General features: G+C 45.7%; 1 protein-coding gene across 1 annotated transcript in view; it reads right to left on the bottom strand.

Annotated features, from left to right (window-relative positions):
- LOC119383626 (QRFP-like peptide receptor) overlaps window positions 1-26,523 on the bottom strand; it is a 258,219-nt gene that overhangs the window by 103,125 nt on the left and 128,571 nt on the right. The window contains exon 2 of the mRNA XM_049413154.1: window positions 25,429-25,967. Coding sequence (XP_049269111.1) covers window positions 25,429-25,967 — 539 coding nt within the window. The remainder of the gene's footprint in view (window positions 1-25,428; window positions 25,968-26,523) is intronic.

Consider the following 26,523-nt stretch of genomic DNA (forward strand, 5'->3'; position numbering starts at 1 on the left):
CGGCTGGCTTACCCAAGCCTCAGCTATCTCGCGAGTTAATTGTACCCTGTGATGGAATAAAACGGAGGTTAGTTCAAACTGCGGATCGCAACCACACTGACGGCAATCTAAGGCCAAATTCGCGAGTTTGAACTAACCTCCGTTTTAGATGCGAAGCATCTCTTGCTCGGGGGTATGTCCCGCGGCCTGCTTGTCCGCACTCACACTACGCATGCGCAACTCTCCTCCTTCCCTCTCGCCAACAGCTGCGCGTTACTCTCTCCACTTCTCTCCAAGCAGCTGCTTGCGCTTCTCCCGCGTTCTCGCTTCTGCTCTCGCGGCGCATGCGCTACTCTCCTCTTCTAGTCTCCTCTCCTTCAAGCCGGTAGAGTGCTGCGCGCGTTGTCCAGCGCTTGCTTCGGTTGACTCCTCTAAAATGCGGGCTCGACATGCCGAAATTCTCTCCTGCGCAGCGCCGCGATGAGCGCCAGCGCATGCGTGTCCCCTCCCCCTCTCTCTCCTCTCCTACGCTGCTTCTCTGTCGCGCGCCTGTCGACCGCGTTCCCCGCTCGCCCTGTGAGAATTAATAGCCAGGCTAGAGGGAAGAACGACGCGCGTAGTGTTCCTCTTCGCGTTCCACGACGCGAGGTCGGTAGCATGCCCGAGGTCGGTAGCATGCCCAACGAACGCCAACGGAACGCGATCGTGCAAGTGCTCCGGCTTCGCATCGCCTCATGGTCTCCTCTAGCGGGAGATGGTGTAAGTTTTTTAAAGACGATAGTCCTTCTTGGCATACTTAAACGGAGAAATTTTGGTCTGTCTTTCTGTTGTCTTTCTGTTTGTCGGCACGTCACTCGATTCAGCCACTCGGCCAAAGTTGAACCACTTGCCCAAGGGCCAGCCATTTTGAACGGCTCACTAGTTTCATACTTCTGTACATTGTCGATCAAAAAACAAACATTACGCATATCTGAGGCGCACCATCACTAGGCAAGTATTAGGTGCTGTGTTCCTGTAATAGAAAATGCATACATACGTAATTCTAAAGACCCTAGTTTCTTAAGCTGCGCTGAAAATGCGACTGCGCTGAAACTTGCCTTCCTCCGTGCCCTCTGCACGAGCTCATTGTTGTGTTTCGGTTTCGGTTCTGTATTGCACTGCACGAATGCCAAGGGGCGCCGCTCTGGCATTCCAGTTTTACCCAGGCGACGTGTAAATAAAAGAGTGTGTGGAGAGTACTCGTTGAGTGCGGACGTTTCTTCAGCTTCAGCGCTTCGCGCCAAACCGCGTGTTCGGGCTGGCTGGCGTCGCCGCCGGTCGTGTTGGTCAGCACCGGTCTTCGCCTGCTGCTGCGTCGGCACTACCAGCCGGCAACACAGCACTCATGTTTCCCGACGTATTGCCAGATGGCGTCCATATCTCACGCAGCGCCTCTTCTATCGTCTTTAGACGACATTTGCAGCGAAGCACGCAGATACGCGGCCAATTTTTTATTCCGTGACAGGGTACAATTAACTCGCGAGATAGCTGAGGCACGGCCGTTAAATAAAACAAAAAGGTGCGGCCTGCCGAATGGGTGCGTTTTCAATGGGGGAACGCGTGACATGCAGAGTTTTGAGACGCTACCGCGGGGGCGCTGCACATCGGTAAACAGCGGCCGCTAGTAAGCGAACGCTCGGGGCGTTGGCTCGGGTGAGCGCAAGCAAACGCTCGTGCTGGAAATGAGCAGCCGTACGCTTGCTTACGAGGTAGAAAATGTGCAGGTTTTTTGTTGCGTTGGCTCTATCAGTGAGTGCTTCATGTGATTGGACATTTCACCATAACTGCGATGCCCAAGACCTGTCGCCGTGGTGGGGATCGGTAACTGCGAAGAAGTCGCACATTCACTTCGTTCACTTCAAGCAGTACGACTTCAAGGTAGAGCGCAAGGTGCTGCGACCGACAGCCGTGCCATCCATAATGTCATCTTTTCCAGCTGCTAGCCGCGTCCTCATTGAAAGGTAGGCCACTTGTTCGTGTTTTGCCTACTCCTTCCATATCGAACATCAAACAATATTAACTAGACGAGCAGGGGCGTAGGCAGAAATTTTTTTCGTGGGGGGGGGGGGGGGCACCTCCTTGATCTGTAGTGGGGACGAGCAGGCAGATGTGGTCGAGTGTCATTTTCTGCTCTGTGTGCTATGGCAAAAAAAATTTCGGGGGGGGGGGTGGCACGGGCCCGGTGTGCCCTAACGTGGCTACGCCCCTGTAGACGAGTGCCAAAGCTCAAGAAACGAAGTTGTCAATCTCTTGCGTGCAGAAGTTGCTGAAACAGAAAGCGTGGTGAGTGGAATGACGCCGAACGCGGAAGGATTCTCTGGAATGGACGGCCGCGTACACAGCCCTGCCGTGGATGACCGCGTTAAAACGCGAAAGATAAAACCCAATGAACCTCCTGTTCGGTGTGCAGCGCTTTGTGTCTTTCCGCCATTTCTTCTTTTCGTTTTTCATCTGCGCTGTTTCTTCAGGACGTGAGTATGCGCCAACTCGCCCAACTTGCCATTTTGGTACAATATATAGGCAAGACGTTTGCATTTACTGTGTTTCAGTAATGTAGTTCAATGGTAACAACTCATATTTGAATCAGGTGTCATTTAAAAATGGCAGTTATTAGTGCAATGCGAAGCAGATATACACCAGATTTAGCAAGTATATACGTCGGAGATATTCCATGTCACGCTAGTTTATTATGAAGAGCCGAAAGTAATCACGCATCTATAAAAAATCCCCCGCAATGAGGAAGTCGTCCACGCAGATAACAAACGCTAGAGCATTCAAACGACTGAGGACATCAACGAACAGCAGTGGACCACTTTTGTTCCCAGTAGAAGAAAAAAAGAGCGATTGTTCAATAAAGTTTTGCATTCATCCATCTACCCAATGGACCACAAACAATCCCCAGTACATCCGATGGATGTTCAGTGCCGGATGTTCGTGAGTCCAGTGGACATCCGTACACATCCCAATGACGTACAGCGGATATCTGACGGACCGTCCCGCGCAAACAAAAAGGCGTTAAACTGGACGTCCTGGACACGTCTCTCACGGATATTCAGACGTCCGCCGGACTCAATAATTTGGACAGGAACGTCCGCGGGACACCTGTCGTATTTTAAATGCGGACATCCGTGATAAATCCGGAATTTTGGAAGCCTTAATTAACCCGCATGTGCCCAGTGTCCTACATATAGGACGCTTCTTTGATGCACTCTAACATCGCTATTTCTTTAGCTGATGACTAGCGCCGCCTACCGCACATCAAGCAGGCCTCATTGAGGCCTCCTTGATGTGCTGTAGGTGGCGCTACTCATCAGCTAAAGAAATAGCGATGTACTGGGGAGTGCATCAAAGAAGCGTCCTATATGTAGGACACTGGGCACATACGGGTTAATAAAACACTTACATGCGTCATTCAGTTCCACATTAACAAGCCTAATATCTAAATTAACAGTTATGACTATTCTAGTTAATACACAGTGCCTTTATCATGCATATTTTGGCTAATTTGGTGCACATGGAAGCAGTTCTCATACATTTATGATGAGTGCACACCAATGTAACCTAAATTAAATATGTTGAATAGGCTCTTGCTGAGGATGTTGTTTCTTGAGGTAATATGTTGTCACCCATGGAAACTTTACCAGTAAGAAGGTCTTTTAGTTGCTTTGAGGGCACATATTAGTTGCTTTGAGGGCACATAAAGAAAGTAAAGCATGGTGCATAGGTTGTTAGGAGTACAGCTTCTGAAGCATTGAAAATGGAGAAGTATAAGTTGTGTTTTGTTGGTGTATCGCTTGTCATACTTCAACTTTTTCCATGCTTTAGAGGTTGTGCTCTATTCAAGAATCAGAGCACCAATTATATGCACCATTCTTCACTTGCTTTACTGTGCTGTTGCGTTCACTAATAAGTACCCCAAGGCAAATATAGGACAGTCTCACTGGTAACAGTTCGATGAGTGACAACATATTAGCACAGGGCACAAGATCCACAGCAGCAGCCCATTCAACAACACTCATAGCATCCCCAGCAAGTTCAACATCTTTAATGTTGACTGCATTGGTACACAGTCATCAGAAATAATGCATATAAGCCTTTTAATAAGACTTGTGCAGCTTTTTGTGACGACCTGATTGAGGCATAGACTTGCACATAAAGCAGATCAACAGAATTTTTATTAAAAAGCATGCTGCAAACACATCACTTGTATGCATAAAAACACCTGGCACAGCAGACCCTAGCATATGAACACATTAACTAAAAGCCGATAAGGACCCACAAGAATTGAAAATAACAAGATAAAGTGTACATGTTAATTTCAGCATCAGTAAAGTGGCACAGAAGAGAAATAATAAATGCACCTTGAAGTCACTTAACACAAGATAAAGTGTACTGTTCCTTTACTAAGCAATCTGCCCTTAACTTGTTTTACTTGTCCACCTAAAGCGGTGATGTTAACATGTTTTTCTGAAAGAAAATGAAATTACTAGAATAAATTGACTATGCTTACACCTGAACTACAATACTGCAACCTAAAGGAACAGAATAGAAGTGAACAAATATCAGGCACAAGGAATACACACGCATTTTGTACAGACATGAAATGGCATGTTTCCAACAATAAACAGTAATCCATATTATGCAAAAAACAGATGGGCTCTTTCATTGGATGTCATGAATATAGACTGATAGCAATGACACATTATCTGTAGGCATATCCAGAGCAAGGACTGCACAGAAAAGTTAATCTATATAAAGTAGAACAACGGCATGCAACATACAGCAATGTATACACTATGTAGAAAACTGATTGGGATACTTCGCTAAGGCACACCTTTCCTGTAGCAGGAAAATGTTCTTGGTGCAGCAAATATACCGGGTGTCCCAGCTATCTTTAGCCAAGGGTTGAAAAATGCAATATTAGAGGCAGGCGAGTGAACTCAGTTGCGAATTGTCGACAGCCGCCTTGCGCACCACAGACAATTTTCTGTTCCGTAATTGATTAATTTGTTAATTAGGATTAATGAATTAAATAGCTAAATATTGACTAGGCAAGAAATGCGACTTGCAAAGTTCGAGAGTGTCTTCAGAAACCCCCATTGCATTATTTGCGATAAAGAAAGTCTTACATATACGATTTTTTCCAAGCTGCAAAAAGAACCACGCGATGCTGCTCTCAGCTGTGGCTTAACTACGTGGTTCTTTTTGCAGCTTGGAAAAAATTGTACACGTGAGACTTTCTTCATCGCAAATTATGCAATGGGGGTTTCTGAAGACGCTCTCGAACTTTGCAAGTTGCATTTCTTGCCAAAAGCCAATATTAGCAACTTAATTAAATAATCCTAATTAATAAATTAATCAATTACGTAACAGAAAACTGTCTGGTGCACAAGGTGGCTGTCAGCAATTTGCAACTGATTTCACTCACCTGCCTCTAATATTGTATTTTTTAACCCTCGGCTAAAGATAGCTGGCACACCCGGTATATGTGACTAAAACACAAACACGAAAAAAATAAGACGTGGTGAAGGTATCTCGCACTAAATTATACGCATAACACTGTGGTCTCACAAAAGTATGGCTATGCAATAACAGCAACATATATTATGTAGAAGATAACAGAATCCTTCGTGACGTAAAATTATGTATATTAACAGGCTCTTGCAGGGTATTTTACAAGAGGGCTGAATACTGGTCTCACAAAAGTGCGGCTTCGCAGTGACGTCAAGATAGTGCTACGTGATGCAATGCAGATGACAAATAAAAGTTACAAAACTGCTTGCACTCTACACTGTGTATGAACCATGCACTGGCATCTTCATGCTAACAGGGGGTCAACAAATAGATACACATATAGGACAAACAGAAATTTAGGCCAAAAATATCTCGTACTTAATGCTGTGGTTTTCACGCACATATTTTGTACAGAGGCACAATAAAAAGAAGCAACGCATGGCTTGCAGTGACCTCACTGTAATTGCCATGTCACGTTAATGTTATCAGTACACCGCATCAGGTTCTTTCTTATGCATGCACAGAGCCCAGAACAATCCAGCGGCATTGTGATCACATCGAAACCGGTTAACCGTGACCTAATTATGCTACCTAGATGTCATCAAAGCGATCGTGTTGGAATACAGCATGTTAAGAACCAGAATCCATGAAACCACATGCAAGCTATCAATAGGAATGGGAAAATATCTCCAAAAATTAAAAAAAAATACCATAAGGTAGCTGCCTTCAGTCTACAGAACATGCCTTGTTGTTGCACAGTCCACAGAAGGTTCCCAAATTTGCACAAGCTTCAGTCGCGCAGGCATACACAACGAAGCAGGAACTTTTCTCAGATGCACCTACAGTCCCTTGATCATGGCTCCAATCATTTGCAACCCAATGGTAATGACAATGGCCTCCACTTGTTCTGCAGAAACATAAAGGTGCACAGTGATTATAAACGTGTGAGGTACGGGAAAACAAAACAGTGCACGCTTACTTTGTGGATAATCATCAAGACATCGGACAATATAGCCTATTTGAATGACCACCTCAAGGGACGAGTCGTGATCTAGACAGCTAATTTTAATAGTCGAAGGACACTTGTGCAGTAAAATCGGATCCACGCATGAAGATTGGGCGAGTTGGTAAGGATCCATTACGAAGGTATTAACAGCGCATAGGCATTAAAAGGTCGGGATAGGCACCAGCAAATCAGCGCTCTTTGCCTCTACTTATCCTATTGTTGTTCGTTATCTGTGCCTTGTTACTACCTTGTTAATACACCACGCTGGTATGCCTATTCTTCCTTACTCATTTTATACAACTACCTTTGTTCTACTGGTTTATGACAATGCTGTTGCGTGGAAGTGACACCCATGTCTATGGAAGGAACACCTCGGCGACTGCATGCGTTTGCACTTACTATGGGAGTTCGCTTTCGCGCTCTTCATCACTGTCACTACTGTACGCACTAACGTGAGCAGTTCTCAAGCGACATCTGTACAATGTTCTCCGTCATCGTTGTCTACGGGTGCTAGGTATTCGCGGCAGTCCTCTTATTCAGAGCTCACGTATGAGATTTAAGCTTTCTGAGCTGTCCTGACCGCTTGACCATGATGCTTCGGTACGCTTAACAAGGAATCCTCGGAACAAAGACAGTTGTGTTTACAACAATTCGCAAAAACTTTAATCAATTTCTTAGTCTCCTTGCTTGTCTTCTCGCAAGCACGCCCATCAGGTGGTCGCGACGTGCGTAGGAAGCCAGAACAAAACTTTGACTTGCAGTACGCGAGTTGTGACGGTAGGCCTAACCGCAGTTTTGTTAACGGCGTCAGCACTCCCCGCGCAAAAAATGGCCCTCTAACCACATGCACAGAATAAAAATTCGCTCACCGTGTTCCCAATGCGCACAGTTGATGTGGTGCGACACTTGTAGCGTCTCGAAAGGCGCGCGAGAAAGCCCAGCTGCTGTTCCGTCGACTCGACGATTGTTCCGTCGGTTCTCACTGTTGATGGCCATGACGATTGGAGGTGAACGGGCAACGCGAAACCGAAACGCCACAATAACGTACGGCGACAAGACTGACCAAAACACCGGTTCAGCGAGTAGAGGTTTTCTTTAGCCGTTTTGTTCCGGTTTTCGAAAAACAATTAAAAATAGGTGGTTAGAAGATTTTATCTTTTCTTGAGCACTACGCCAGCAGGTGGTTTTGCAGTATGACTTACAGTGGCAGTCACTGTAAGTCATACTGCAAGTCATACTGCGTTTGCCACTGCCACTGTATGACTTACAGTGGCAGTGGCAAACGACTTTTGCTGATGTTTTACATATTACTGAAATCATCGTGATCATAGCATTTAGCTCCACGTACGTGCTTATAGCGCCGACAAAAGCGTAAACCAATTATTGTCCGTGGGAGGACATCCGCGGGACGCTCGCTGCTGGTAAATCCGCAATCAAACATCCACTGGACTTCCACCGTATTTTAGAGTGCGGACGTCTCTTTACATCCGAAAATGTACGTCCTCCGTTTGTACGACGGATGTTATTTCCCGGACGTGGATGTTCGGCTCTAAATCGGACATCCAATGGATAAGTGTGGTCCATTGGGTATCTTTTGGCAGCGGCGCTGTATAGCACGCTTATAGGTGTGTCTTCATAGGAGCATGCCCTTCTCGCGTATAGTAGCAATAACCGCAAAGGAAACCATACTGATACGTCATCTGGCGTGTCTTGCACATAAATAACCGAAATGCAATCACAGGTCAACGTGAGGCGACCGTAATGACCACTAAAACGAATGCACGCAGCCGGCTGGCCGCCTGTGCGAGCGGGTTTTCTTTACCGTTGTGCAGCGCTGCGGCGGCGGGAGCAAGAAATAGCGCTGTCACCGGCGCAAAAGAGTGTTCGGCAGACTGCACCTCTTTTTTATTTAGCGGCCTTGGCTGAGGCTTGCGTCATCCAGAGGCAAGGCACCTTGTGCGTAAGCGTGAATGCAGTAGCACCATGAATGGAGTAGCAAGAGTGAAGGAGAGTTAACTGCAACCTGGAGAGTATCAAAAGAAGAGAACCCTGTTAGAGTCGTTGCGTTGAACGAGAAGGAGTCTAATCCCCATGCGAAGGCCCCCGTTGCAAAGTTGTCTGTCACTAAGGAAAACTTGCGCGTGGCTCAAAACGACGATCCGACCCTTCGGGTGTGCTTCGAGCGAGTTCAAAAGTCTCGAGTGACCAGGAGCAGCTGTCAAGAGACATTCCTGGTAAAGCGGGGAGTCCTGCACAAACGATGTGAGCTTCCTACAAGTAAAACGTTGAACCAGGTAGTTCTTCCACAACCTATGCGAGATCATGTCCTCAGTGGCGCCCATGATAGTCCCATGGCTGGACATCAAGGAGTGAAGCGTACTACAGATCAACGAGAAGCTTTCTGGCCGGGGATGCATGCGGATGTGAAACGTTTCGTGCGATCCTGTGACACTTGCCAAAGAACAACGCCGAAAGGAAAATTTGGCAAAGCAAAGCTAGGCCAAATGCCAGTAATCGACACCCCATTCGAAAGAGTCGGCATCGACATAATAGGGCCCCTCTTACGCCTCCATCAACTAAGCGAGACCGATATACTTTGGTGGTAGTTGACTTCGATGCTATGGCGATACCAAAAGTCGATGCCCGCACAGTCGCAGAAGGTCTTCTCGAAATATTTTCTCGGATTGGGATTCCAAAGGAAGTTCCAACAGACAAGGGCTTCTACTTCACATCGGATTTCATGCATCAAGTCACCAAGCTTCTCTCAGCCAATATGATGACAACTGCTTGTCTTCCTATGTGCAATGGACTGGTGGAACGCTTCAACGGCACTCTGAAACAAATGCTTCGCAAGCTCTGCCACGAGAAATCAAAATCTTAGGAGTGATACTTAGCCCCCCTTCTTTTCGCATACGGGGAAGTACCCCAGGCAAGCTTGGGCTTTCCACTATTTCAGCTTATATAGGGCTATACGTACGGGGTCCGCTATCAATACTGAAGGAGCTATGGACTAGCGAAGACTTTTACGTGGTGACGTGAAAACAATGTATCAGTACGTCATTGACCTGCGGGACAGACTTGAAGAGACTGTACGGTTGCCTCAAGAGAAGTTGGTCACTTCTAAGGAGTACCAGCGCGGTTAATATGACAAGAGGGCGAAGAAGCAGGACCTGAAAGTGGGAGATAAAGCGCTTCTCCTCTTGCCAACGACACAGAACAAGCTGCTTCTTGAGTGGAAAGGGCCTTTTTTCGTGGTTTGGAAAAAGAACGAAGTAGGTTTTTTACTAGACCTAGGCAATAAGGTCAAGGTGTTTCATATAAACATGCTGAAGATGTATTACGAACGCACCACAGAGAGGAAAAGTGACGTTAACTGCACTTTCAACACAGTTGAAGATGACTGTGAGCTTGAGATACCCGGCTTGAATGTCCAGCCGTCTAATGCCGTGGACGAAATTAAGCTCGCCAAGTCCCTTTCATCGTCTCAACGGCAGGATATCAAAGCCCTCATTGAAAAATATAGCGATATTTTTTCCAACATTCCCGGGAAAAGAAACCTTGTTGAGTGTCATCTGAAGTTAACTTCTACGGCACCAATCCAAGTGTCCCAGTACCCTCTTCCGTTTCATTTCATTTCATTTCATTTATTGATACTGTCAGCCCTTTTAGCGGGCTATTACAGGAGTGGAATGGGATCATATTAAACAGAAATGTGCATAAGAGAAACATAAGAAATGGAACCTTCACTACTGGAACACATATCATTTCGCAGCACATATACATACAACAAATCTATCATAATTGCTAGGCAGGTAGATTTAAACAGAGAAGTTCGTCAGTGAAAAATAAGGAAAGAGAGCATCACTGCCGAAACACATATCAATTTTGCGCAAAATATAATACATAACAAAACACATAATAAATAATATGAAACACATAATGAATATCATAACCTAGTTACAAAGCACGTAATTCATACATGTAATCACAATCTTAACGCATGGCATCAAAGTACACTATAGGTTTTATTTCTTCTAAAAAGTCAGTAAGTGATTTAATTTTCACAACCGAATCTGGCAACGAATTCCACTGCTGAATCGCCCTAGGAAAGAAGCTGTACCTGAAACAGTCATTATGAACTTTGGGGGGCGGTATGTACATACTGTGTCTGTGTCTTGATGTTTCTTGCGTTTTTATTTCAAAGTACCTGTCGTAGCTTATTTTAACGTGATTATGAATTATTAAGAAGATGAATTTCAGCCTTTCATATTCGGTTCGTTTTTGTAGAGGTGAGAGCTCTGCAAGTTTACATAATTCGGTAGGTGAATGGAAACGGCGGTATTTATTAAATATAAACCTAGAACTAAGACGCTGTACTTTGTCGAGTTTCAAATAGTTAGTTTGGGTACAGGGATCCCAAACTACTTTAGCATATTCGATTATGGGTCTTAGCAAGGTTTTATAGGCTAAAGTTTTAATTTCGGGAGAGGCACAGTGGAGGTTGCGTCTCAGGCCCCATAGCACCTTGTTAGCTTTGGAACAAAGTTCCTCAACATGAAGATTCCAACGCAAATCGGGTGTAAATATGAGACCTAGGTATCTGTATTGATGAGCCTGAGCAAGTTCGTGACCGTTAATACTGTACGGATACCTAAGAATGTTCTTTTTTCTAGAAATGGACATAAAAACAGTTTTTGTTGGGTTAAGCTGCATTTGCCACTTATCGCACCAATTTTTAATTCTCTCTAAGTTAAGATTAAGTTCAGCCTGGTCGCTCGGTGATTTTACATTTTTGTATAGTATGCAATCGTCAGCAAACATTCTTATTTGGGCAGTAATATTTTGTGGCAGATCGTTTATAAACACCAGGAACAAGAGGGGCCCCAAGACACTACCCTGGGGCACCCCAGATACCACAGGAGATAAACTAGATTGGTGATGCCCTAATTGGACAAATTGTTCTCTGCGTGCAAGATAGGAACTGAACCATCGGGTAAGGGCAGAATTTTTAAAGGTATAATCAATTTTAAGTAAGAGCTTATTGTGCGACACCTTATCGAAAGCCTTTGCGAAGTCTAAGAATATTATGTCAGTTTGACCGCGGGTATTAATTGTGTTCGAAAGGTCGTGTACAAGCTCAATAAGCTGAGTAACGGTGGATAACCCTTTCCTAAAGCCATGTTGACAGGAAACAATTAGATTATGTTCATCGAGATAGGTTAGCAAGTGCTTCGATACAATGTGCTCTAATATTTTTGAACAGGTGCTTGTAAGCGATATAGGTCGGTAATTGCTAACGTGAGATGTGGAACCGCCTTTGTGTATGGGCACGATTTTTGCAAGTTTCCAAGCACTGGGAAAAGAGCCACTAGTAAGGGATGATTGAAAAATTAATGTTAAAAACTTCGATGACCATTCGGCATATCTATAAAGAAATTCATTGGGGATATTGTCAGGGCCAGGGCTTTTTTTAGCATTTATATGAAGCAACAGGTTTAGAACGCCCTCTTCAGTGATGCTTATATCCTGGATAGGAACCATATTTAAAGAGTCGCTGATGTTGGGTACAATACCATCATCGATTGTAAAAACTGACGAGAAGAAGGAATTAAACGTCTCTGCCTGATCCTTGCTACCTTTATGAATAGACATACTACTCGGTCTGGTCGAAGGATTCACATACCTCCAAAATTTGTCTGGGGATTCTTTGAGAAATTGTTTCAACGTTGAGTTATAAAACTTATTTTTAGAAGTCTTCACACTCCGCCGGAGGTTTTTACTTAGAACCTGGACATTATTCTTTCTTTCAATGCTTGGATTCACAGTGCATGCCTTTCGCTTGCGTTTAAGCTGTCTTTTAGCGTGTATTATATCGCGCGTAATCCAAGGGTTTCGTTTTCTTACAGTTTTACGACGCCTGGGAATGAATTGTTGGACGCAAAACATTATCGTAGAATGAAAAAACTGCCACAGTTCTTCTGTTGAGCGAGATGTTCGGTACATTTCCAGAAATGAATAATATGACTGCTCCAGGTGTTCTAGTATAGCTAAGTCATTTGCAGCCCTAAAATTTGGCATCATAAGTTTTTCATCCTTGTGCATGGCATCGACATACAGATCTAAAGACATTAAAACCATTTTATGATCACAAAGACCGTCCTCAATTTCACACATGCCAAGAAACGGGAGCAGTGATCCAGATAAGAACATCAAATCAAGCACTGAGGAAGCGGTTGGACCCACACGCGTACAAGATGAGACGACCTGAGTCAGATCGTAGCAGAAAGCGAGCTCTAGCAGCTGATCACCTTTAATGACTTCGCTTCCCTCTGAAGTGAGCGTCGACCAATTAATTCCAGGGAGGTTAAAATCTCCTATTAGGATAATATTATCATCATGCTTCAGGTGGGAGTCCATAAAGCTTCTTAAGTTATCAAGTGCATTCACTGGGGCGTTCGGAGGTCTATACATAGCGCCAATGTATACTGTGCGATTACTGAGCGTGGTTTTAATCCACAGAGCTTCGGCATCAATAGCATGCGGAAGAACACTAACTAATATATTATCTTTAATTAAAACGGCCACACCTCCTCCTCTTGTTTCACGGTCTCTTCTTACGATTTTGTATCCGGGAGGAGTAACTTCGGCATCCAGTATATCTTTTTTCAGCCATGTTTCGGTCATTACTATAAAGTCGGGATCGTGTTCTAGTACCAAAGCCTCAAGATCCGCCAATTTATTCATAATACTTCTTACATTTATATTTATTATCTTTAACTGGTTAAGACTACTCTGATGCCGTCAGTCGCCATCACGACGCCTGTCAGGTGCTTCGGGAGGTGTCTTAGATATGTACCTCATATTAGTATCCCCGTTCCAACCGTACACCACATCATTTATTTTCATTTTGTCAAAGACAAGCTTAACCTTGGCCCCCGTTTTTCGCTCCTCAGCACTAGACTCCCACAGCCTTCTGCGGATCTCAACAACTCGCTTTGAAAAATCTTCGTTAATGCTGACCTCCTTACCCCGCAGCTTAAAGCAGTTTCGTAAGATGCTAGTCTTATCTCTGAAATCTGAAACTCTCAGGATAACGGGCCTATCTTTACCCCCCTGTTTTGCTCCCAAGCGATGAATTCGTTCAACTGAGTTAATTTTAAGATTTAGCAACTTATCAAAAACGTCGACGTTAACCTTCTCACGTAAAACATCTTCAGTTTCATTCATGTCTTCTTTTATCCCTCTGATAATAAGATTATTCCGCCGAGAGCGGTTTTCGAGATCATCAAGTCGCTTGAGGAGGGCATCCCTGTCGGTGCACGATTTAGTGACTAACTCATCAACTTTTTGACTAACAGTTGCTATTGAGGTTTCGGTTTCATTGGCAAACTTCTCAAGGTTAGCAAGCCTGAGTGGGGCTTCGCCCAGAATTTCTAGCCTTCCCTCTATTTTCGTTTGGTGTCGTTTGCACTTAAAGATGTCGAAAAGGAAGTGTAAGAGATGCTGAAGCTGGGAATATTTGAAAGCTCGACCTCGCTATACAGTCCATCATTAGTGGTTGTTAAAAAGCCATACAACTCGCTCAGGGTCTGCATTGATTTTCGCAAGATCAACAGCATACTTGAATCCGACGCTGAGCCCATTCTACGGACCGATGTCGTTTTCGCCGAGGCTGGAAACCAGAAATTCTTTTTCAAGTTGGATATGTCAAAAGGATACTCGCAGGTACCCTTATCTCTGGAATCCAAGGCGAAAACTGCTTTTGCTACACAGTCTGGACTCTATCAGTTCAAGTTTATGCCGTTTTGCATCCAAACGGCATCGGCGGTATTTACACGCCTGATGAGGATACTGCCACGTGACTTAAACGGGGTGCAGCACTATATAGACGATATACTTGTCGCAACCGATACGTGGGATGAACATGTAGCAACTCTCGGACAGCTTTTAGAAAGAATCAAGCAAGCTGGTTTTACGGTAAAGGCGCCAAAATGCGAGATTGGTCTCCATGGTGTCGTTTTTCTTGCACACTGTGTTGGTGAAGGACACATACGTCCGCTGCAAACAACAGTGGACAAACTACTTTCTGCGAGGCGTCCAGAGACAAAGAAGGAGATAAGGTCATTTCTAGGACTAGCCGGCTACTACAGAGACTTTATTCCAATGTATGCGCAGGTAGCTGAGCCGTCGGTCCGAGCCACCAGAAAGCAAGAAAGTTGAATGGACACACGAGAGAGATGCAGCGTTTGAAGGTTTCCGTCGTGCTCTCGCCGCGAGTCCAATAATGAGAGCGCCAGATTTTCCCAAGACATTCGTATTCAGGTCTGATGCATCTGATATAAGTATAGGGGCAGTTTGATGCAAGAGTATCACGGTACTTTGCGCCCCGTAGCATATGCCAGCACGCATCTTCTCCCGCGAGAGGCGCGTTATTCCACTACTGAAAGAGAATGCTTAGCTTTGGTGTGGGAAATACAAAGGTTTCTTATACACCTCTACGGGAAACATTTTATAGTGCAGACGGATCACCAGCCACTTGAGTACTTGCAGAAAGTTAAATATGTGAATTCCAGAGTACTCAGGTGGAGCTAATCGCTGCAAGAATTCTGTCATTCTAAGCTTCATTTCTAGTACTCTGAGCCCTTTTCCGTGTTCTCCTACTTATCTGAACAATCTTGCCTCTTTGGCTTCTTTAATTGCTATTTGCTTGGTCGGCGTTTGTGGTGTCCTGACTTCTTTCTTTTGTCCTTGTTTGCACGCCCTGTCTTTTTAGGAAGAATTCATGTTTACTGTTCAATATATAAAGGGTAGCGAATATGTCGAGGCAGACTATGTGAGCCGTATTTAGACGTGGGGGTTGAAGTTATGTGGTGAAATGATTGGGTTATTGTGTGGAGTGTATTGTGCCCTAATGTGACGCGCGCTTGTATCGCCTTCTGTTCATTTTCCTGGATGAACAAAAGACTTCAATGGGGGCTTGTGTGGTGTGCGCGTAGAAGATCCCCAATGCTCTGTGTGAGGTGATAAAAAAGAAAGACGACGACGACAGCGCCGGTCCTCGCGGAAGTATGCGCCATTGCTACTACCTTGGGAGGTCAAGAAAAAGAGGACGGAAAGAGAAGGCATACGGTGATGGGCGTTCGATGTAGTCGGGTGACCAGGCCCGAGTGTCGACGCTCTGGGACGCGGTCCACGAGTTGAAGCTACGCTCTTCACGCGGCCGCTGACGATCTCCGACGCTTCGCTTGGTCAAGACGCCACGTTCCTCGTCAGCCTTCACGAACCATCGCTGACCTCTTCAAGGATTCCCGTGACGCTCGTCTCCTCGCATAGCCCTGCGCGTTCGGCTCCCCGACGGGTGAGCCTGTGTCGACTGACTGTCGCTAAGACGCTTCACTCATAATTAACCTTTGTTAGTTCATTCTTTTTGTTGCTTTGTGTGCTTTGCTTGTTCTTGTGTTCTTGTATCTCCTCAATGTTTTTATGAAGTGTCATTCGTTCTAAACCTGCAAGCCGCCTCGTCGATTGGTGCGACCGTCCGCGCTCTCAACCATTGATACCTTTAGAGCCACACGTTCTCATTACAGTGTATGAGTGTGAGTAGGCCTGAGTATGAACGTGAACGAGTGCCTATGAGTGTGAGTAGGCGTGAGAATGAACGTGAGTGAGTGCCTATGAGTGTTAGTAGGCGTGAGTATGAACGTGAGTGGCTATGAGTGTGAGTAGGCGTGAGTACGAAAGTGACTGAGTGCCTATGAGTGTGAGTACCAGTGAGTATGAACGTGAGTGAGTGCCTATGAGTGTAAGTACCCGTGAGTATGAACGTGAGTGAGTGTCTATGAGTGTGAGTAAGCGTGAGTATGAGCGCGAGTAAGTTTCTATGAGTGTGAGTAGGCGACAATATGAACGCGAGTGTCTATGAGTGTGAGTAGGCGACAGTATGAACGTGATTGAGTGCCTATGAGTGTGTGTAGGCGTGACTATGAACGTGAGTGATTGTGTATGAGTGTGAGTACACGTGAGTAGGAACGTGAGTGAGTGCCGAAGAGTGTGAGTAGGCGTGAGTATGAACGTGAATGAGTGTCTATTAGTGTGAGTGGGCGTGAGTACGAAAGTGAATGAGCTCCTTTAAGTTTTAGTAGGCGTGAGTATGAACGTGAGTGAGTGCCTATGAGTGTGAGAAGGCGAGTGTATGAACGTGCATGAGTGTCTAAGAGTGTGAGTGGGCATGAGTACGAAAGTGGGTGCCTATAAGTTTTAGTAGGCGTGAGTATGGACGTGAGTGAGTGCCTATGAGTGTGAATAATCTTGAGTATGAACGTGAATGTCTCCGAGTGTGAGTGGGCGTGAGTACGAAAGTGAGTGAGTGCCTATAAGCTTTAGTAGGCGTGAATATGAACGTGAGTGAGTGCCTATGAGTGTGAGTCGGCGTGAGTATGAACAGGAATGAGAAGGCTAAAAAATTGGCGTCAATGAGTATTCTCTTACGGTGCCGACATATGCCGACAACAAGTAATGTGCCAACAGTTTCAATTCCGGTTCATATCGCTGTTCGGCGAAGTCGTCGGCATTTATGGGCCCGAAGTTGTCTTCGTCCAGATCGTCATGCGGCGGCGGTCAACAGGTGTGCGCGACAAGCAGTCGACAACAGAGTGCTTTCGTCCGGACTTGTAAACGATTGTGATATCAACTGCCTGCAGTATGAGGCTCTATCATGCTAGACTACCTGAAGGGTGTTATAGGTTTGCTACCCAGCGTGGTGTTCGCTCACGACCCTGAAGGAGCTGCCGTGTAGGTAGGGTGAAATTGATGTATCCCCAATGATGGCAAGACACTTTTTTCTGTCGTCGAATAATTTCCTTCGCCCACTGACAGCGACCGACTAGCGTTAGCGATCACCCTTTTTCGACCGTCCATTGTTTTTACTAACACTGCACCGCCGCGATACGCCAATGTGTTTTTCGCTTTGTGCGTGTTCCTCGAAGTGGTCAAGTATCGGCGGCTACTGAAGACGTCGGTTGATATGAGCTGTAACCATATCGTGGGCTTGCTAGGCACGTCTACTACACAGGCGTGTAAGCTGTAGCGCACACACTAAACATTTTTGCACCCTTAAGGGTGTAAATCGGTTTGTCGCCAGACGGACACCCTTAGGGTGTTATTGACTACACCCTTCAATTAGGGTGTTTATTTAACACCCTAAAGAAAGGGTGTTCAGCAAAAATTTTATGGGGTGTTAGGGTGTTAGCTCGTATTAACACCCTTTTGTATGGGTGTTGGAAGAATATACACCATTCATTTCGCGTCATGTGTAATGGCCGAAACAGAATCTTTAGGTGGTCACAAAGGGCGTCATGCATGTGTTCCTGCGGATGTCAATAATTCGGGGTGTACTACCGAATTTGCACAAACGCGTCTTCATATTGGTTTGGCAAAGGTCGTGTTCGCATAAGGTGGGCTTGATTTGAAAGACACCCCGAATTAGTGAAATCTGCAGTGATCCATGCGTAAGCCTCGTGTGTTCATCTGAAGCTTCAAATTCGGTCATCACCCACTTATGCTGCATATTAAGAATCATGAAATGAGATCAGTAGTAGTACACACATATAAATATGTATATACAACATCATGTACGAGCATATGTACAAAGCAATGCTTAATATGGCTTCCACATCTAGTCAAACTGGTCTCAAAACATAACACTTGATTTTCAAAACAATCTAAAATATTTATTGTATGCTGTGATACAGAAAGGTATGAAAAATTGGGGAAGAACAGGCATGGGTAATGATCAAACTTTTTTTACGTACAACAAAATTTGCGCGTTATGTGCACTTTGACAACAAACATAACGTGATCGAACCTGCCAATGAGGGTGCCTGATACTTGAAAATGATTTGTTAAATTAAAATAATGAATTCCTTATTAAGATGTCTTGAATAGTCAAAAAATCTAAAACATTCTTACCGTGCTCGAAAACTAACAACAGACCTTTGCATTATACCAACACTAAAAATATAATTCAAGCAAACAGATGCCGAAAATCACCCGTTGTACTAAAAATAACAGAACTGAAACGGGCGCTTTCATACAGCAAGCCGTTTCATTGTCCTTAACAGAAAATGTTCATGTTTGACCTCGAGGTAGGGGAAATCCGCAAAACTGCAAGTAGGTGCACTTGGAACCAATGGAACACCACGGTCTAGTTGATGCAACATATGGCACCTCTGAAATACCGCTGTCAGTAGATGGTGCACAAGGGATTGCAAGAATGTCACCCTGCATTGAAAAATAAAATGCGTTGCGAGTGTGTACTGCATATGCACCTTGTACTACAGCGCAAACACAATCGTAAACACGTTCCCGCTATTTATTGTGTCCTTGTGTGTTCGAGCACTAATACAACGTGAATACACACCTACTTCCCCATACCCGTTCGCTTGAGTGTATTGTTCATCAATGTCCTGCACACTGCCGAAAATTTAGTGCCAGTGTTATGGCATGCATAATTAGTTGCGCAGGGAACAAACGGAAAAGGGAACAAAGCTGACGCTATGGGCGCTAGTGGTCTCCCTGTGAATTAAAAAAAGAAGGCGCACACAGTGGTGAACCTTTTCTACAGCTGCTTCTGTTTACGAGCTCGCAAAAATTGTTTCAGTTTCAGTTTATTGAACGTACTTGAATGGGGGGTTACATATGGGGAGAAGTATACAGAAAGAGGTCCCTTAGTGCGAACACTGCAATGGGACCTCTTGTTATAGAATACATAAGAAAATAAAATCATGAGCAGAAATAGCGCCAAACAAGGATAGAATGTGCACAAAATAATAGGAGTGGCATTATGGTATGCAAAGACAATTTACACTATTTGACACTGAAAATACAAGAAAGGTAGCAAAATAAGTAAGAGCTAACAAAGTGTAATGATGCTATTAATGCTATTATATATTGTTAATATATGGAGCACCTACTAGCTCTGTGATCCACCTAGACGAAATATTGTGCTCTAATAAGTGTCATATACGCAACAAATGAAACCAACAGACAATAATAAGCTCTGTCTAACAAAGAAACTAGCCCTCGAACAACTACTTTCCTTTAATAACAATTATAGTTGTGTACTTCATCGGTAGTACATAGGTGTGTGCATGTATTCAGAATTTCGAATACGAATCGAGTATTTCGATAATATAATAATTATTAGCATATTGGGCTAAAAAATGTGAGATCACGCTTTTTGGAATATTCGGACAAATTCGAAGAAATGAAGACTTGAGTGCTACGCATTCATGTCTTTCAAGTAAGATATCACTAACACGTAATCGTTCTAAGCCTGCTATGGTTTAAACGTAATTGCGAAGAATCGCCCCTGTCGTAGTGGCTGGCCATATGCCTACCGGTTGGCGCATGCCGCGATCACGATTTCTCGCGGAAATATTAACCGCGTCCCTCAACTCATGATATGACCGACGCCACGCAATAAGTCTTTCGTCCTTTGGGAAAGCGAAAGGTATATCAATAAGTCTGACTTCAGCGCGAATGCATGCGGCAACGTCGTTACAGATAAACACCGGAAAGCACGAAAAACGCGGTTACGGCCATCTAGGAACTTGCCAGCACGGCACAGCCCTATAACCATAAGAAAGTGAAGCCATCTGCCACAGCACTGTTGTATGCGTGCTGCGCGGCTTAAATAGGTGACGAGCCAAACGCGCCTGGCCGCCATTTGCTGCCACCTTCGTTCCTTGTGATGAACCGCGAAGTGCGCGTCCGTCGCGGAAACTAAAACAGCTGGCCCTCGCAAGGCCTTTCGCTTTCCCAAAGGACGAAAGACCTTTTGCGTGGCGTCGGCCCTATCGCGAGTTGAGGGACGCGGTTAATCTTTCCGCGACAAATCGTGATCGCGGCATGCGCCAACCGGTAGGCATATGGCCAGCCACTACGACAGGGGCGATTCGTCGCAATTACGTTTTAATTTTAGCAGGCTTAGAACGATTACGTGTTAGTGACATCTTACGTAAACGCGGCACCTGCGCTCTGATAGGAGAGGAGCTGGTACGAAGAATATTCTACAACAGAGGGTCGGCAAACTGAAGCCCGCGGGGCAGTATTATGTGCCCCCCCCCCCTTCCTCTTTTCACTACCTATCTGAAGGCCGACATGGCAGTTCTGACCTCAAATGGGGTTAGACAAGAACAAAAATTGCTTGCGGTTGGCATTACAACGATTGTTTGTAAATTGCAACCTTAGGAGATGCGTGCTAAACACAAACGTGATTTCTATTCCAGTTTTGCACGTGATTGTTCGTTCCACGAATTCGTTTGCTTTGACTGCAAACCGTCCATAACGCTGAGTACATGGGCCGTCAAAATAAGTTGCGCCGCGGGCGATAGAGGCCGAAAGGGGAGGATCAACCGGTTGGAAAACGTGAAACTGCACGTGTCAAAGATCTCCCCCCCCCCCCCCACACGCACGTGTGGGGGGGGGGGGGGGGAAGCGACACCCGAAACAGCACAATGCAGAGAAAACACGAACAAGCAGCGGCAGCGAATGTTTCGTTTACTTAAGTTTTACGGGCGTTATGAGTCCCCAAGTAGCCCAACTCTCGACCCTGCTGAATTATGTAACCTAGGTAGGTGTCCCGCCGCATTCTACGAGCTCAGGCAGACATTCACTTGCATCCGAGTATTACGCACGCGCTTTTAGGTATAGTGACAAAATGGCTGTGCGCAGCGGTCCACAGCCAAATGTAACATGAAGCGCATAACAGCAGCTGCCCGACACCACGGACGGCGCACTTTCGACGCTGAAACAATTCGCTTCACGAAGGCAGAGAACACGGCGCGGATTGGAAGCGCGGCCGGCGCGACAGCAAACAACGAAAGGACGAAAGAGTTCAGAACGGGTGCTGCGCCTGCGCGAAATTCGTCGCAGGCGGCAGTGGCCGCCAAGCTTCCCTGTTTCATTTAGCAGTGAACCGCTCCGTACATACAATGACATCTCACGCAAGACACAAACGATAACCGCAACAACATAAAAGAGAAAACAGGTACTCGCCTGGAACGTTTGTGATGATAAGATCCCACACCGCCAACAATGGCGTCACAATGGCACGGCTGAATCTCGACATATCCATTTTCGACAGCGTACAGCCACTTTCCCTGAGAAGTCGCATGGCTAACGCACAACGTAGGGGCGACATCTTAGATCACACCACGCGAATATCAATCACAGCTGCACAACATATAAGTTAACACATCGCTGTACGCGAACAAAAACCAAACTATACCGCACGACGACGCACACCCACAGCCAAGCGAGAACGAAGCACGGCGCGGCTTCCCCTGGCTTCCAGGCTAAGGGCACCCCACGTGATTCTACGCGCTATCACATGACTGCCGACTGTTTTCATCGCCAGGAGCGCTAGGAGCAAAGGAGAAGGCGCACCGCCTTGGCTTCCGAGATGGAAGGTGCGCTATCTGGGAGGCGATGGCATAGTTTGTAAGAATGGCAGAGTGGGCGTGTTGGTTTAGCATATTTGAAGTGTAAGGCGCGCTAACGACGACGGACAGTACGCACACGCTTGTGACAGCGCGTGATGGGCATATAAACTGTGCTGTTTTCGAAGTAAACATTGTTGAAAGTGGCGCTCTGTGTGTGTACCTTACACTTCAAGTATGATGTCATAGCGTGCATCGTTCTCGCTCCCTCCTGCAGTTGCCGTAGTCTTCGTGTTTTCTCACCCTTGAGCAGTGGGATGGGAGTTGGCAGTGCATGCACCGTGCCGTGCATTCAACCATCATTGGGTTTACAGCATATGACTTGCACTTATTGTCATGCCGTAAGTTTTACGAGCATGCGCGGTCATGCACGCGCTGCGCTAAATCGGCGCAGCATGTGAGGCGATATGTATACATGCATGGAGTTCGTGGTGTCCAAGGAACTCTCTCATGCAAAGGTGAGGGGTGGGGGGGGGGGGCGGCCGCTTTCTTCAGTAATCTGTATGGTGGCGTCAATTCTGCCCCATACATTTATTCTGTCGAGCCTCTCACGTCATCTTTAATGCGCAGGGTTATGGCTGCGCATGCTCTTCGACAATAATGTCAACCGAGGACCTTCGATGGTGAATACGAAGCACAATTTACCTGCTACCTTTACCCCCGGTGGCCGTCGGGAGAAGCACGCCCTCGCTTCATTTTCATTTTTGCATCCATCGTTCATCTATGGTTGAGCTTGTTCTGTTCCTTTCGGACTCGACAAAGTGCAAGGGGGGGGGGTGCTGCAGTGAGACTTGCCCCCCCCCCCCCCCCTGATGGAGAAATCTGAGCACGCCTATGTTCTCATCTCCCTCGTTCGGTAGCGAGGTGCTAATATTATTGTTACTCATGTGTGTCCCCTTAACGTGACATTGATTTCCTTCCGAGCCTTTGCTTACCTTTTCCAAGTGCTGCTGTGCGGAAATCATTAACGTGGAGAAATTGTGCGGTCAGTTTTTGCCATGGTTATATGGAACCGATAAAGATTTCCCTGCAGGTTTCCCTTATATGGATGAGTGGTACGAATTCGGGTGTCGAAGTGTTAGCTTCCGTAATGTTTACATTAGCTGGCTAATTAGTACCACAAGGCAAGTGTCATTGTGTCCCATCTTGTTTAATGAACCTCAGTGAGGCCTCGGCTTACTCTAATGTTTGTGGATGAAAAATTCATATCACAGATACATTTTCCACTGCACGCGCGTAAAAAAGTGGGTCTCGAAACTTTATGCATCAGCGTGTAATGTATGCATATTTATGTATGTCAGTATAAATGTTCATGCGGTTGATATGTATAGTGGAAAATTGAAACGGTAGGGCACACCTCTAGCCTGTGCAAAAAAGTGTTTGCTGATTTTCTTGTACATTTTCTCGAGTCGTGTAGTATTTTGTGAAGCAATGATACTTAATTTGTCTATGGTATGGTATGGAAACTTTATTGAGGTCCTGCAGGGCGTGTCTCAACACGCAGCGGGCCGCTCCCACGTAGGGACCGTATGTGAAAAAAAATACCACGAGAATGAACATTGTGCCAATGGCTCGACCATTTCCTTGTTTCCGTAATGTCACTGACATCGTAACCTTAGAAAAGGCAGTACAACAACAGACGCATTGCGCAATGCGCGCGATTTTAATATGCATGCATGGATGCAGCTTAGTGTTCAATGTGCACCCTTCACTTCTTCCATTAACACCCTTATGAAAGACATTAACACCCTTTTTCCGTGCACACCCTTCTCTTAGGGTGTATACAAAGAAAAAAGGGTGTTGTGCAATGGAAAAAAGGGTGTTAATGTCATTAGCACCCTTTTTACACCCTTGAGGGTGTAAAAATGTTTAGTGTGCACGGTCCGACGTAACGTAGGCACTCACGTTAGAGCAGTTTTATCGCAACGAGCTGCAAGCTACTGCGTGATTGCGTGCATATCATAAGTAGCGGTCGTCGTCAAATTCCAGCAACAATGGACTATAGCTTTCGAAGTCATAGGCATACATATGGAATATTCATTACATTGTTGTAAAAGCGGACGCCCAACCCGGAAAAATTGGCGTTGTCTCAGCATGACGAATGTATAAGGCATTTTTCCGAAGCAGTTTTAAGCTCTGGCGTGGCTCGGTCGCAGAATACTTGACCACCATGAAGAATGTCTTGGTTTTAACCCGGCTCGAGCCGTGATTTTTCATGTCCAACACAATGCGTTGGCGGGCTAGTTTGTGCAAATCCATAGTGATTTTCTAGCGCAAAACAGACAGACGACAGAACAAAGCGCCACTATCAACTTGAGAGTAGCACTTTGTCCTGTCTTCTGTCTTGTGGCGTCGTTTTGCGCTAAAAAAAATCACTTTTTAGTGATGTTTATGCTTTGCTTCTGTTGGGTTTTTCCACCTCTCGAGAACGCCACCGACACAGGCATCGCATTTTCTGCGACACAGGTTCCTTCACGCTATTGCGTGAAGATTTCCAAAAGATGGGTTGATAATAGCTGTGAAACACCTGTGGCGCATACCCGCATGCCATGGGCAGCGGTATGCGGGTATGTGCCACATGTCATTGGTGGAAAGTGTTTCATAACGTACGAGACACGGAAGTCGTGTTAGTCATTTCATGACCTGCGAATCGTGTTCCTCATACATTCACGTCCTCCTATGCCAATTTTTGTATATGCCAAGTTAAGCAGACGACCACGAGAATGCCAGGACGTAGATAGATAGATAGATAGATAGATAGATAGATAGATAGATAGATAGATAGATAGATAGATAGATAGATAGATAGATAGATAGATAGATAGATAGATAGATAGATAGATAGATAGATAGATAGATAGATAGATAGATAGATTCGTTGTCCATTTGTACAAGTAGGAGTTACTGCACGTCGCTATGCACTCTTACGCAGTTTAACATGCATCTCCGTTTAGTTTACATCAATATGGCCAGAAGAATCATTCAATTATTTACTACCAACAATGCCAAAGAATACTCTCTTTCTGACATTAAGACGCAACCAGGCATGCGCGTCCGTAGCCATCCGCGCCTGCGCCACCCATTGGGTCTTCGCTCGACGAAGAATAGGCTTCTTTTTTTTTAGTGTGAACCTCTTGGGAAAGGGCGTTAGGTTGGTAAGGGTTCGTATGACAATACTGATGGTGATTGTTAACGGTATTCCATTCCCTGGCCACGTCACTACCGTGTCCGTCCCGCTGGGAGCGCAGTTTGGCGAGGGTAAAGCAAACATTTTCTTGGTTTTGTAGATGAAATTCCTTGCTGCATGCAATATTATTTGGCTCACATTTGACTCGCCTTTTCATGTAGCGTTGCAGCGCCCCTTATTGCGAAGCGACAAAAGCTTTTTACCTGCGCTTCGACTGGTGCGGGAGAGACGATGATCCAGAGGATGAGCATCCGGTAGGGTAGCAAGCAGACGAAGAAGCTGACCACGACGGCGACCAGCATGAATACCAGCTGGCGGCGAGCCTGCAGGTGCGCCTCTTCGGGAACCGGAGTGCTACCGATGGCGCGTTGCCGCACAAGCTGGCACGCTATGCTCGCGTACACGATAACAAGCACGAAGAAGGGTAATGCAAAGAGCAGTGCCATTGTGGCCACAATGTACAGACGCCGCCAAGGTCGCCCGAACGAGGTGCCGCACGAAGGCACCGTACTTCCGTCATAGTACTCCACCCAGCCGTACTGGGACACCAACAGCATCGGACTGGTGACCAACGTAGACAGAAGCCATAAGGCGGTGATGATGCCGAGCGCGCGTGTCTTCGTGCACGTGTAGCCAGCTTTGAGTGGCTGGCAGATGGCGTAGTAGCGCTCGAAGCTGATGGCCAGTATGGTCAGGATAGACACGTGCGCCACCACGAGCTCCAGGAACGGGATCAGGCGGCCTGCGTTTATGGTAAAAAAAACACCTTATCGCCACCTGCTATACAATACCCACTTGCACGACATTTGTCAGGTACAAGCGGCGTCTAATGATACCTTAATCGGGAGTACCCTTCTTTCTTTCTGATTACATCACGGATACGAAACGCTGAGAACAAAAACGTATATATTCAAGAAAGGTGATGAGTCGAAAACCAATTTTCATTGCGCACCCCCCAGGACCTCTTGTGGCGATGCTGCATGCTGCTCCTGGATAGCTCACAGCTAAACACTTGAACCAGCCGGAGTAACAGATGATGATGATGATATGTGGAGTTTAATGGCGCAAGGGCCATGCTTGGCCAAAGAGCGCCATGAACAGTGATGAATGTAGTGACATTGATTCTTGAGTTACGATTTGTAAAGGATGTGAACAATGATTGTGTTGAATGGCTGTATAGGGGCCTTAAAATTCCTCGCGCTAAAGGCGGGTAAAAGATAGAGGTATTAAAATCATGACAGTGGCGTGAAGTGTGTGCAGTCAGGATCAATGTCAAGAGGTCGTGACAATAAAACTAT

The sequence above is a fragment of the Rhipicephalus sanguineus genome, chromosome 1 (assembly GCF_013339695.2).
Source record: "Rhipicephalus sanguineus isolate Rsan-2018 chromosome 1, BIME_Rsan_1.4, whole genome shotgun sequence".
Taxonomy (NCBI): Eukaryota; Metazoa; Arthropoda; class Arachnida; order Ixodida; family Ixodidae; genus Rhipicephalus; species Rhipicephalus sanguineus.